Below are 15,499 nucleotides of genomic sequence, written 5' to 3'. Positions count from 1 at the left end.
GTAATATAAAATAAAGTTTTTTTTAAGATCCTTAATATGCTATTTATTGTTTCGGCATTAACTTTGTGGTAAGACATGTTACAATAATTAAAGAAAACACTTCGTTTTTTACCACTTGAGTTTAATTATAGACTACATGTTTCAGAAGCTAAACTTCCATCATTCAGGTCTGTATAATAACTAAAATATAAAATATAAAATTGTTCTATAAATAAGGATAGGGGGAAAGTAAGGGGAAGGGGTTAGTCAAGGAACGGAGTTTGAAAACAAAGGAAAAATTGAAAGCAATGGCGAAGAATTTTGAAACAATATATTATTTAATAAATTATTATTAGAATTCAGGTTTTTTTGTATTTCTAAATTTTCAAGATAATTCATAATTTGGCCTTTATATGGAACAAGGTGTAATAATTTTAATTTATGGGAGTGAAATGAGTGATTAGTATCTATTATATGATTTGCAAATTCCGAAAAATAATTACTAACAAGACCGCTTTGATGTTCTTTAATTCTAATCTTTAAATTTCTCGCAGTTTGGCCAATATATTTTCTATCACAATCTCCACACGAAATTTCATAAACACCACTTTTTTGTAATAAATCAATTTTAGATTTTGAGTTATCGAGGATTTTATGTAAATTATTATTTGTATAATATGCAGGTTGGATATGGGAGGGTAAGATTTTCGAAATATTTTTAGTTATTGAACCCGTATATAAAATTTTTCGCCAAGATTTATTTTTTATTGAATCATTATTAGGTGCTGAATATATGTATTTTTTGGTAAAATTATTTTTAATTTTATTTTTTAACATTTTATCTATTAGCGCGCTATTATACCCGTTGTTTTTTGCTATTAGTTTAATTGTGTTTAATTCATGATTATAATTTGAGTTACTGAGGGGGATATTAATTAGTCTATTTAATAATGAATGGAAACTGGCCATTTTATGTGAAATGGGATGAATGGAATCAGCTGGAATGACTGTGTCAGTGTGTGTTGGTTTACGATATATATTAAAATCTAATTTATTATTTATAACTTTAATCGATAAATCAAGAAAATTTAGGGTATTATCGTCATTTTTTTCCATGGTAAATTTAATATTATTATGTAAAGTGTTGATGTGGGTAAGGAATGAATCTAATTGTCTATCAGTCCCAATAAAAATACAAAAAATGTCATCAACGTACCTAAACCATCTAAAAATACATGTTTTTACAATAGGATGATTAGAATTTAATAATTCTGTCTCAAAATCATTAAGGAACATATCAGCTAATACTGGCGAAAGAGGAGAACCCATTGGGAGTCCGTCTCGTTGTTCATAAATTAAGCTATTAAATTCAAAATAATTTTGAGATGTACAAATATCATAAATTCTAGTCATTTCTTTTACATACAAATCATCTAAATCTGAATCACATAATAGTTTCATAAAAACACTTTTGGCATCATCTATTGGGACGTTTGTGAATAAATTTACAATATCAAATGAAATAATTTTAGCATTAGAAGGAATATTTAAATATTTAGTTTTCTCAATAAATTCCAAAGTATTCTTTATGCTATATGTTGGTGAAAAAATTTTATGACATATAATTAAATGATTTAGTAATTTACAAAGTTTATAATTTGGCGCACTCACGTATGATACAACTGGTCTAATTGGAACATTTATTTTGTGTAATTTAGGTAACCCGTATAATCTTGGAATTTGGGGATTTTTATTAATAATAAAATCTTTAATATTATCAACAATGATAGTAGGGCAACGTTTAAGTACTTCTTTTAATTTCGTTTGATATTTAATCGTTGGGTCTTTTTTCAAAATTTCAAATTTTTCACTATCCAAAAACTCTTTACATTTGTTTATGTAATCAGTTTGATTTAAAATGACAATGCTATTTCCTTTATCTGATCTAGTAAAAATAAGTTCTTTATCATTTAAAGTCCGTTTTATATTGTTAACCAAAACACTTTCATTGTTCACATTCTTCTTTACTTTCGGTATGTTCTTAAATAAATCAGCACATCGATGTTTTAGAGATGGAGATTCTTTCCAAAGAGCAGCCTCTGTATCCACTGCTAATTGAATTAAGGGTTTTTCACTTGCATTTTGAATATTGTATTTCAAACCTTTTCTCAAAAGGTTCATTTCGTTATCAGGAAAATTATGTTGCGAAAGATTTACTACACGATCACTAAATTTATGGTTCGATGAATTTACACAGTCAAATTTAGTTTGGGTGGATTGATTTTCAATAAGTAATTTCAGTTTTTTATCTAATTTAATCTTCTTTTGAAATGCTGCAATACTTGCGAAATATCGTACCTTATCATCAAAGATATCCCATTCAATAGGGTGTAATATATGGGTTAATTCACAATGCAGATATTTTAAAAGAATTTTTATATTATTTCGTACAATAAAACAGGATTTCAGTTCTTCTTTTAGCCATGTTTTTTGGGCACTTTTTATTGCTTTTTTAGCAGATACACTATTATTTTTGATATTTACACACACATAATTTGGTATAACATTATTTTTAAGACACTTTTGGTTGAAATATATATTTAAAGAAACAATTCTATATTTAACACTAAGCTTTTTATATTTATTTGCCTTATATGCCGTACTGGCCACTGATATTTTATTTATTGTTTCGGCATTAACTTAATATGCACTAAAAATGCTAAATTTTACCAAGTATTTTGATTTTTGACTGTATTCTGTCGCCAAATTGCATGCTTTTTGGATGGGCATAATTATTCTCTATAGTTCTTGACTTTTAACTGCCCAAGTATCTATGATAAATTGTTATTTTACCACACAGCACTTTTAAAAGTTACAGCAAGAAGTTTAAAAAATACATATATTTCGTGAAGTGAGGTATAAACAACCAAATGGCGCCAAAACGAGACATGAAAAATAAAATGGTTGGTAATGACAACTCTTCATATACCCCACAATCACTATTCTCTACAAATTTAGATATGGGAAATGCAATAACAGGCCTCCAAGTACAGATTAAAAGGATTGCATACTGCTATGATGAACTATGTCCGCCTCCGTAGTGTAATGGTCAGCACGCTCGGCTACCGTTCTGGAGGACCCGGGTTCGAGGGTTCCCAGGGGGGGTAAGAATAAATATGAGAAATTTTTCACTGTAATATTTATTCAATATTACCCTGGACTGGTAGTTGAAGCGGAGGGCTGATCACCTTTCCTTCATGTGTAAACGATCAAGATAACGCTGCGTTTATGTGACGCAGTGCCCTATGCACCATTGCGGTGCGGATAAGGGTTTTATTATTATATAATGAACTAAAAACCAGTCTAGCAATGGAAAACGATCGATGGATGAAAATATAAGAAAAATTATAGGTAGCTGAAAATGCCATTACTAAACTGACTAACAACAACGTTATGTTAGAAGCAAGAATCATTTACCTTGAAAAAAGGAAGAAAATCAAAAGAGAGACGAAAAAATGTGTAACGTAGAAATTAGAATTACTTGATTATTTAGTGTTTTTTACCGCAAATTTGTAACAGTATTCTTTATAGGGCATAAAGAAGTTTATTGAAAAATTTGCGACCCGTAGCTAATCGACCGCTAGCTATTAGATCAAGGTGTCATAAGTTCAATAAACATATTTTCACGGTTCTAGTACCAAATTTAAGATGCTTTAACGGAACATTGCCATGTTAAGATGTGTGTGCGGAAAAACGAAAGTTGAAAACAATATTAAACCGTATGAATATTAAGATTTTCTTTTGATATTTCAACATAAATGATGAATGTGTTAGTTTGGGTATTCATGAGGCAAACGACCTATTAAACGGCTGGTTTAAGTAATCACTTTATAAATTATAACATTCACCGTTCTATGATTTACAACAGCACCACTCGATTTTCGGAAGTTATATTTATGGTTAACTTGAAAAGATCCCACATGTGCTACTTCTTTTAATTAATAAAAATTACTCTCAAAATATTTTAAATTAATATTTTTTATTGATTTGGCAATAATTTTTTGGAATACCATAATTATTAAAAATGCATATATTTTCCTCATCTTATAAAATACCATATTTGAGTTTATTAATGTAAACACGACTAGTTTTACAGGCGCGAAACGACAGTTTGTATTCAAAGAACATTTCAATTGTAAGAATATCTTTAGTTTTCAAAACTTAACGTTAATAAATATTAAAGTGGTATTTCAAAAGTGTTTTATTTTAATATCATAAAAAAAGACAAAAGTAATCTGAACCCTTGATCATAAAAAGCATTAAATAAGTTTATTACAGGTTTCGATATCAATATTTTATCTTTTTTATCAGTTCGAATAATCAATCAAATCGTTCAATATCTTCTTTTAATATCGTGGTAACTTTCCGTTTAGAAATTTAATAACTAACGCGTGATTCTATTAAATACGAAAGTATCCTGAAGCTAAAAAGATTACACCAATGAATATTTTATTAGGTCTATTAATTTTCTTTTAGTTAGTAACGCTTTTGAGGTCTGGCTGACATTTATATAAGAACCTAAAATTATATCTGTGAAATGTAATAATGATACCATAAAGATGGACCGATGATATTTATTGATTTTGCATAAGATACTATGCCGCATGTGTTCGAATTTGCTTCCGTTATATAATGGTAAGCACGTTTGACTACCAAGCATGAGATCTCGAGTTCGATTTTTTCTAAATTCTATTTTAAACATTTTAAAGAAAATTGCGCATTATCGCAACATAATTAAACTCAGATCTGATAAAATTACCCTTTATGTAATATGTGTCTAAAATAACATTACATTTATTACGTGTATCGTCAATTATAAAATTAGGCGATAATAGATTTAAAAAAAAAAGATGTTTACTGTTTTATATTTGCATTTCGTAAATATTACTTCATATTTAGGTTGTACTCAACCAGGAGTAGAGAACATGGGGCTTCTTGGCTATTTTGATAAGACCTTTTGTCTTCTGCTATTAAAAAAAAGAGAGTGGAATTTCTTAAAATAAAATATGCTAATAATCGTGTCCGCAAAAATCAAAAGTAGTCGATTAATTACTTAAGTAGCCTTAAGTTGAATAAAACAAATTAATGTCGCCTTTAAAAAGGTAAAGGTTCCTAACTCTTGTACTTAAACTATACGCAAGACAAGAACAATAAATTTATTAATTGATTCGGAAGTCACTTTGTGTAATATTTTATGACATGAAATTTCAATTTTACTTAGTAAACTCCACTATTGTGGCACGTATTTCGATGCATTCGGTGTTTGATAATGATACTGAATGCATCAAAACACATGTCACAACTGATTTTAAGAAGTAGTGGTATTTTCCAGTAAGTATAATTTATCCATTTCAATATAGTAAGTATAATTTATCCATTTCATCAAATAATAAAAAAAAAACTAAAATTAAGTTGTGGTGGAGAGGAAAAGAAACGTTTTAGATTTCCCAGATTACCTATGAACAAAAACTGACTAAGTAATAAAAATAAAAATTTGAACATTAATTTTAAATTTTAAACGATTATATCGATTGTTTTCTGTTAAAAAAAGTGACATTGAAGTGTTCATGATTTCTATATGGAATTATAATCCAGAAGTGTGTATGTTTAGTGTATGCGTTGGGTTTGAACAATTTATTTCGTTTAACCAATTAGACTGGAATACATAAAATTTTAGTTGTTAAGGTTACTTATTTTACATTATAATAACTACGGGTAATACAAATTAACGAGTTTCTCAAAAAATTATATTACTACTTCCATATTGAACGAAAAACGATAAATTTTATGAAACCTTTAAATAATGTCTTAAATATCGAAATTGCATTTCAGGTTGATCTTGGACTATACAATGTGAGTGCCAAACCAGGAACCAACGCTGTTAAATTTCCGATAAACTTCTGTGTATATTAGATAAAAGCTATCAATTTCATGCTGGTTTTTAAGACTGCTTGTTAGTTGGAATAACGACGTTTTTATTATTTATCATTGTTTGGAAATCAAAATTCATGACTGAAGAAACGGACTCTATTATTTAATCTTGTTATGCTTAATCCGTTGTATCCCACAATCAAATGGCAGTCTTTTAGAAAAAGGGAAATTTTAGTATTATTTCTCGGTCTGCTAAAACAGTCAATAGTAAAGATATTTTGAGAAGTTGGCGAAAGTCATTATATCACTGATATATTTCAGTGTGATACTTTGCTTACAAGGTATGATTTAATGGGCGAACAATAATATTCACATGCTGTTTAGATTAAGAGGTTCTGGGAAAAGGTACAGTTAGGGCGCTTGCGCAAGATACAATATAATTATTATACAATACGAGACAATGTAAGCACTCCATTAACAAATACTAATAAAGTGATGTAAATAAATTATTTCGCATTCAAGCAAATACATGTATTCAAATTAGTTGCTTTAATATAACAGTTTCATTCCCTATTGTTCAAATTAATTACTATTAAAATATGATATAATTGAAGAAGTTTTTCATTGTTGGTTTGTGAACAATTTATAATTGAATATAAATGTATGAAAACTGTATTGTATTGATTAGGGTATTAGTATATGTATATATATATATATATATATATATATATATATATATATATATATATATATATATATATATATATATATATATATATATATATATATATATATATATATATATATATATATATATATATATATATATATATATATATATATAGTATTTTTGATATTATTTATTGGAGTATAAAAACTAGATAAATGTTTAAACCCAATGGTAATAAAATCATTAATATAAAATATAATACTTAGTAATTAAACAATTATTTTTGAACATCTTATCACAAAATCTACACTTAGCAATCGTTGAAATTCATTTAGTTGAAGAAGGGTAAAATACGTAAAATGATGCTGTTTCAATTATGATATTTAGTAATCGGATGAATAGAAATCCATCAGAATTACATAGTTCCAGTTTATCTTCTGGCAGATTGTTACGCAAGACGAGAATTCACTTAAACGTTAAAAATCTGGACTTGAAATTACATTGTTCAAGTCATTGTACCAAAACTTACGTGTATTGTTATGTATACAATGAAGTACACTGAAATGCTAATTTTCTCAAACCAAATCATATCTCATAAATCAGAATGTGAAAAATTAATCCATTCTCATTCGAATAATTCATACTGAGAAAAAAAAATCTTCGTTACTCTTTTAAGGTCCATCAGTATTTAAAAAAATAGCTAAGGAGAAAAAAAACCTAATTTAGTTGACGTCTTTACATTTCTCACAAATTTTTCAAGATTTTATATTTCTTTAAATGAAATTATCTTAAAGTGTCCGAAAATATAACTATTAATTTGGTATTTTTTTACCTCGAGAGACGATGTGAACAGTACAGTAATGGCTTTTAGATGAATATTTGGGTGAATATAAGTATTCATGTTAACAGTTATATAATAATAAATTAATTTCAAGAGCCAATGTTTATCGTTCATTTGTTTTAGAGAAATTATGTCAACACACATCGTAATATTCGTCGGGTATGTATGAGGAGATGCATGAATGTAGAAGAGACGAAGAATGTTTGCAAATACAGAGTGGTGTGGCGTTCGATTCTCTCTGCCTGCGGGGAAGCGGCATGATGATTAGTTTAGTTTAGTTCATATTATGTCAATATCACGTTAAAACTATAATATCCAAATATAATGAAATAGAAAATTTATGAATCAAAGACAAAAAAAACTATTAAAACGAATTTCTCCCGCATTTTTTAAAGTGATATATTTATTTTTCAATTTAAAATGAACTCTATTTAAAGTTTGATGAAGTATTAAAAATAACACTGTCTAGTTTTCCTTCGTAATGACTTTTTTAATGTCATTTTTTTTTACAAAAAAACAATAAAAACCTCCTCATTGTTTTTTGTGACCCTGGTATATTTTGAGTATATGGGATAATATATAGAAGAATTTGCTCTTGCGGTATCTATGTGAAAATAAATAATTTTGGAATGTGTTTTAGGTTTGAGGATGTATCAAGTAAACCTGCTTTCAATTTACACTGAATGTACATCGTATTGTATTGTATTGTATGTGTATCTTAATGAAAACTGAAGCAAGCACAATAAAATAGATAAACGTTTTACCGTGTATTTCTTTTTACGTGTGAAATCTTGTTTTAAAGATAAACTTAATTACTGCAGTAGTAAAAAAATTACGCGCTTTAATTACTCTATAAAAATATACGACATTGTTTTTTTTATTAGCGAGACATCCATGAACATCCGGTAAATCTTTATTTGGACCTTAATTTTTTGTAAAGTGAAATAGATGATATACGTCAAGTGGCTGCCGTCAGTACTGATACATATTTTTGCCTGTTTTATCACTTCGTTTGTATACTGCGGCTGTCTAGTTCACAAATGTCAAATATGATTGACGTACGACGCCATTTGAAAAAATTATAACATCTTCCGATGGGGAGATTCATTTTGTGCCAACCTGTATAATAAAATATTTATAAGAAAGTAAGATTCTGATTTTTTCATATTTTCAAGCATTTTTTAAGTGATAATAATATGAGTAGTAAAAACATTTAAAAAAAACTGTGTTAAGTACCTTATATAATATTTAAATTTATCATCAAGGAAATTCACCAAACAATGCTTACATAAATCACAAAATGAAACGGTGTACCAATCATTCAATTTCCTAATACAACCAACGACGTGTCTAACAAAAGACTTCTATTAACAAGAAATTATAGAGTCAACATTGAATTACAAGCAAAAAATAAACAATAAAAAATATAAACGGACACTGTCACGAACATAGAACATTACTTAAACGTGACCGAGTATCAATTGTTTACTGTCAGCTTCCTTATATCACATAATAATGTATTTATAGATAGAAATTGACTAAAATTGCTTGTGAACCCGCCAAAAAATCTTATTTATTAAAAAATATTAAATTCAAGCTAACTGGTAAAATATTATTATTTTAATTTAAAAATTATATTGATCACAATTTTCAAAGAAAGAACATTTAGCGTGGTATTTTTATGAATTTTTCGTTTTCATTTTATTTTTATTTTCCTATTTTTCGAATACATTACAAATATGAACTTTATTTTACTGTCAATATTATTAATAATTAAAGCATAAATTTTGTGGTTAGTCATTTTTATTTACAAAAATGTTAATAATATTACATTGGTTGTATACTAATATTAATCACATTTTTGTAAAAATATAAAAGTGAACTATATTTCATATTTTATTTGTCTGTTTTTGAACGGGGACTCTCCTAGTTTATCAGAAAATGAGATAAAAAACTTACTTGCATAAAATATAAAATAGTTGACCTATTTTTCATACATTCAATTAAAAATCCATAAGGTCATATTAAGGGAATATTTCCCATAGAACCAAATCCATACTGGAACTATTTGAAGCTTCAATTTTAGAGATATGAATATTGATACTCATTTTTTCATATAATATTTTATTTTTAAACGTTGGGAGTAGTAATTTTATATATTTTCATGAGGTTTATTTCGAATGCTTAAATATACATTTCCATAAATCAATTTTTTTAGGGTCGTAGTCAGCATGTTTGTATTTTGTCCTGCGGGAGGTTTCGGGTTTGATTCCTAGGGGGAAAAAATAAATATTTGTGATTTTGAACCTCAATATTTATTCAATATTACATTTGACTGGTACCTGAAGTGCACAGCTGATCACCTGTCCTTCGTATTTTTAACGGTCAAGTTAATATTGCTTCTATACGATGCACTGTCTTATGCAACTTTGGGTGCAAATATGGATTAATAGTAGATGATGAAGATTTGCATAAGTAGGTAGGTACCTGTATTCGGACTGTATTTGGAAAATCGTGTGCAATTTGAAACTTTTATTGATGGCTTTAAAGTAACTTCAGCTTGACTCTTTATTGTGGAACATTATATTATCTTGATAAAGTGATTCGTCGTATTTGGAGTTGGACATTTTCACGACATATTTATTTGCTTAGGAGAAAACGCAGAGACGTTTGTAGAATCACGAGGAGAAAGTGGAAAATAACATCTCTGGACCCCTTTAATGTCGAGTCAAAAAGTCAAAACGACCGTCAAACATCTAACCACTCGAGACATCAGAGGATTCAAGAATACAGGATGTTTCTTTAAAAAAATGTCCCACATATAACTATTTAAAAAAAGAGTATAGTTTGTTAACTATTTTCACCGTTTTTTTATAAAACAAATCATAAATGGTAGTTTTTTAAAAAAAAATGTAGAACGATATGACATAATACGATTTCATTAAAATATAGGAGGGTTTTTCAAAAAACCTTTATTCTCGAGAAAAAAAAATCATTACTTTAGCTCAAGGATTCATATTTTAGAATAAATTACTTTATATATTTCCATCTAGTATAAATATTGTAAGTTATAAAATGTCCAATCTTGAATATTATTTTTTATCAATATCAAAAATTATTCAGCACAAATTATTTATAAAAAAAAAAACACATTTATAATACCAATTTTTGAGTTCATTAATTTAATCACGACTAGTTTCGCGAACTATAGATGGTCTCATCTATAGGTGAAAATACAAACTGTTGATTTTTTTCTCCACTGCTGGATGTAAGTCTCTTCTTACTACTTCTAAAATTCTCTATTTTGGCTCTACCCATTTATGATCAAAAAGTGGTCAAACATGTATTTTATTTTTATATTTAAATCATCATGTCATTCCACAAAGTTTATTTGAAATCAATAAAAAACCAATTATTAATATTCCCAAACAACACTATGTATACAAATATTTCAAAAGCGAGAAACCTAGAGAAGTTAGAATATTGTAACCGTAGTATAATGATCCGTGGTAGGTCGTTTAGTACTCGTTTGTTAGGTATCCGCACTACGTATATTACCTACACAATGGCCGCAGAGTTGCTAATATCATTTGTGTATATCATCTAAGTATGCCAATGGACGTGGTTTAGTTGCACCATTGTTCATAACCACTTATTATTCCCCATAGGGCTCGGATCTTCCTTATTTTCGGTTCGAATCTGGGAATTCACCGGCATGTACTTATATTGAATGTTAGTTCTAAAGAACTGATAAATAAAATTACAAATCATTGTACAACTTTATGATCGAGTATAAAAAAAGCATGATCGTATTACATCATAATATATCAAGACGAATTTGAATACAAAATTAAAGTTACAATATTTGGGGTGTGTCTAAGTTTCTGTGTAAAATTTTTAGATCTCCTTCATTTCGTTCATGTAAAGATTTTTATTGATGTCTCAAGGTAGATACAAATGTTTACTGATATGCAAGTATGGAAGTCTGATTATTAACAGAGATAAAAACTCATCATTGGCTAGTAAAAATAGTTACTTTATGTTCAAACCCATATCCGCACCCCAATGGTGCATAGGGCACTGCATCATATAAACGCAGTGTTATCTTGATCGTTAACACACGAAGGAAAGGTGATCAGCCCTCCACTTCAGGTACCAGTACAGGGTAATGTTGAATAAATATTAAAATGATCAAATCAGTTATATTTATTAGACCCACCTCTGGGAATCGAACCCGGGACCTCCAGAACGGTAGCCGAGCGTGCTGACCATTACACTACGGAGGCGGACAAGTTACTTTATACACGGTGTAAAATTAACCATTCTACAATGACTGGCAGTGATATTACTAAAATTTAAGAAAGTGGTGCGACTTCATTTGAACAGATCAAACGTGAATTTGAATAAAACTTCGTCTGCTATATCTATAGTCGAAATTAGCAAGTAAAAAGAAATCCTTCATAAATAAATGTTCACAGTATATAGTCATCATTTAAACCACCTAATGTCAAGTCTTGTAAATGCCTCATCTTTCTTATTCATATCTCAAAAGACCTCTGTATCGGGTTATGGTCCCGTGGTTAGTGTCGCGGACTCTTAAGTCAAGAGTTTATCGGTTCGAACCCACTCCACCACAATTTGATACCTATTTCTAATAATGAGCCGCTTAGGCTCACAGAAGTAGTATGAAATTGAAATATTTGTGTAAATAATAAAAACACAAATATTTCTCTCTACAAAAAAATTTAAATATTAATAATAGGTTATCGCTGAAAATATTAAAAAAAAAATAATTATGTTAAAAAACTACGTCAAATTATGTAGCTAAATAATATTATTTGCATTTATAAATAGAAATATAATAACCTCATTCCAATATTGTGGCTGTTGTGAAGTCACACGTACTGTGTGACGAAATTGATCACAAAAGTTCCAAAAAATTGAGTAGTTTGGTTGTCAATCATGGGTAGAATTGGTAAATGTTTCACGTGTGTAAAGGTATCATTTAACCAAAGCAATGACGGTCGTAAGCTCTGTAAATGCTCAGACTTCCATATTCTTCCTCATCTATGTTAAGATGATAAAATTTAAAAAATAACGCCTTATTGTAGATAAAAAAAAACACCAGATTTGTGAACAAGTATTTGAACACTCAAAATGTTGTAAATAATAAACTAACATACTCGTAAATGGTTTTTAAAAAATGCAAATCACGGGTGAATTCGGGTAAAAACATTAGTTTGATATAAAAATATATACATTTGGAGCAAAATCGTTTCTGAGTTTTCAGATTAATTTATGCTGCGTAGGAAAGTTTATGTCGTAAAGTAAGTAAGTTGTTTCAAAACGTGAAAATGAATTTAACCTAGTTTAAGTGTTTTTGCCTTCATCAAGAATTCGTGGATATAAAGTTGTGGAATGTCAGCCAGTCGTGGTTGCGTTTCACTAATATCCCCCACAGTGCAAAACGTTCCGCGTTATTTGATCACCGACCCGAGCACCTACTTGGATCTCGGAGAGCCATTATAAATGCCTTTCCTGCGAGTGTGTCTTTGTGTTTTGTATTTTTGTTTGTGGTGTAATCTAACATTAGTGAAGAGAGACTAGTCACGTAATTTCCAAGGTTATCGCATTATGCTTTTTGTGTGGAGAATACGCTCTTCAAAATCTAATTGGCACCGCTGCATGATGATATAATGAGGTTCTGAATCGTTCCATTAACGTCGAGATCGTTAAGTATCCGAGTACCTACGCGAAGGAAACAAAAAAATATGGGTACTGGACGTATTCAGAGAGTTCATTGGTTCACTACCACAGGTGGAACGAGGGTTTTGTGAATATAATATATTTTTTTAAAGAAGTAAATGTATATATTGATTGATAAAATTGATAAATTTGTACTTGATCGTGGTCAATTATGCAATTTAACAAAGAATTGTAAAGTGTTTTTGTAAAAAATAAATATTTTAAATTAGAGTGAAACTGGCTATTAAGTTTGCTTATTTTTTATTTTTTCTGACAAATATGTTAAAAATGCACTTGATTTGGGATCATATAATATAACCATAAAGTATTATTTGATTACAAAAATGCGAATTAATCTCTGATAGTGTGAATTCCAACCACGAACTTTGAGAAGGGAGTGATATTTACTATACGCAAATGCTGATAAAGAAAGGAAAGTTAAGGGTGAAGATCCGAAATGAAATTGAGGTGAAATAGTAGGTAGAAAATGAGAAAACATTTTTGGGTGTATATCTGTTTTCGCGAACGTTGCGTAAGTTATTTTATGTTCGGAATTTTACTTCATCTTGTTCTTGGTGTAGGCCTTGTGACCTGCATTAAGAGGGATTAGCCTTCTGTGACGTCAATCCATCTCTTTGGTGGTCTACCCGGGAGTTTTCTGGCTTGGGGTTGACCGTGAATGCAATGTAAAGGAGTCTGGATGGTTCCATTCTCATCACACGCGCATACCATTATCTTCTTAATTGCCTTGCCCATCTAACGACATCTTCGATCTCTCATATTTTTCTTATCCTGGTGTCCCTTACTCTATCTCATAAACCCTTCCCAGTTATGCTCCTTTATTTAAAATTCACGACACTTTAAGTTTGTATAGGTTCTATTTAGACTAAACTTTTTGAGCATTAAAAACTAATTTAGGCTATGTTGACGAAATGTGGGATTAGGTAATCGAAAAATTTACTTTGCTATCAATCCGATCGAAGTGCACCTGTTCTTTAAGTCAAAACTTACTTAACTGGACAATACCACATTAAACATGACAAGATATATTAATTTCTACTTACCTGTTTGTGTGAATGAGATCACAAGTACAGCTGCCAGAGTGATTTGTTGATTTAAATTCAAGTCGCATTGGTACATATTATATAATACCAAATTACACGCATCATACTAGAACTTACATTTAATCTTCATGTTACTTTGACAATGCCATCACAAGGCGGATTTTTTTTGACAATTGACAGAAATTTTATTTTTATGTGTCTTTAATAGTAAAATTCATTCATGTCTATTTTCCTTATTTCTAGGCCTATCTGAAGGCTGTGTCCAGTGGTGGTGAGGACATCAGAGAGGCCCTCCGGGCCTGCACAGAGGAAGAGCTATCCAAGGCCCTGGTGGCAAAGGGGCCACGTCTGGTACACGAGTCTACTAAGACAAAGAAAACAATCGATACTGAGGATAAGGTACGCATTTTATCTTCAAACTTTTCGCAACTAGAACAAAAGTCCAGACTTCGATCGTATTATATATCTTGATAATTTTTTTTTGTCCGCCTCCGTAGTGTAATGGTCAGCACTCTCGGCTACCGTACTAGAGGTCCCAGGTTCGATTCCCAGGGAGGGTCAAAGAAAATAAGTAAAAATTTTAACTAAAATATTCATTCAATATTACCCTAGACTGGTACATGAAGCGGAGGGCTGATCACTTTTCCTTCATGTGTTAACGACAACGATAACACTATTTTATATGATACAGTACTCTATGCACCACGAAAAAGGGTTTGAGAATGTGTATTTGATTACGCATTTTTATCGATTGTTGCGTGGTATGGTCGATAATCCTTAAATTATCCGGAGCATTGGTCTGTATGTTCCCGATAGTAACCTAAGACAGTGTCGGCATAGATTGTTTCACATTCCTATAAACAGGACCTACCTGCAGATGGTTATGCCTGTAGGAATAGCTACCGCTATTTTGAACAATATCACATTGGATATTGATCTGTTCCATGTGTCTGAAGGAGTTTTCCGAAGCGGGATTCTTCAACATCTTTGAGTCTTCTTGCTTACTTTTTAATATAAGAGTATACGTCTTAAATATATTGTTTTTCATAGATATATTAATTTTGAATGAATTGTAATTGAAAATTCAAATCGAAAATTTAAATTTAAATTGAAATTGAAGAAGAAGAAGAATTTTCATAAAGAAAATTCATTCTTTTAACAACACATCTCGAAAAATTATGGTACTCATGGTACCTACGGCCAAATTATTTTAATATCTTCCTTTTAGATAAATCATTTCACTATTTATATAAAGTTGTTTTAAAGTAT

The 15,499-nt window shown here is 29.6% G+C and overlaps 1 protein-coding gene across 5 annotated transcripts in view; it reads left to right on the top strand.

The window, feature by feature from the left end:
- chas (chascon) overlaps window positions 1–15,499 on the top strand; it is a 232,952-nt gene that overhangs the window by 172,658 nt on the left and 44,795 nt on the right. For all 5 annotated transcript variants that reach the window (XR_015837748.1, XM_088262431.1, XM_088262430.1 and 2 more), the window contains exon 6: window positions 14,474–14,629. Coding sequence is in view for 4 of the 5 variants with exons in the window: in XM_088262431.1 (XP_088118557.1) it covers window positions 14,474–14,629 (156 nt within the window). In the remaining variant the exon portion in view is untranslated. The remainder of the gene's footprint in view (window positions 1–14,473; window positions 14,630–15,499) is intronic.

The sequence above is a fragment of the Brachycentrus maculatus genome, unplaced genomic scaffold (genome assembly GCF_059751285.1).
Source record: "Brachycentrus maculatus isolate JH-2025_06_01 unplaced genomic scaffold, ASM5975128v1 h1tg000180l, whole genome shotgun sequence".
NCBI lineage: Eukaryota > Metazoa > Arthropoda > Insecta > Trichoptera > Brachycentridae > Brachycentrus > Brachycentrus maculatus.
Note: the sequence above shows the minus strand (reverse complement) of the source record. Positions and strands in the feature narration are given on the sequence as shown.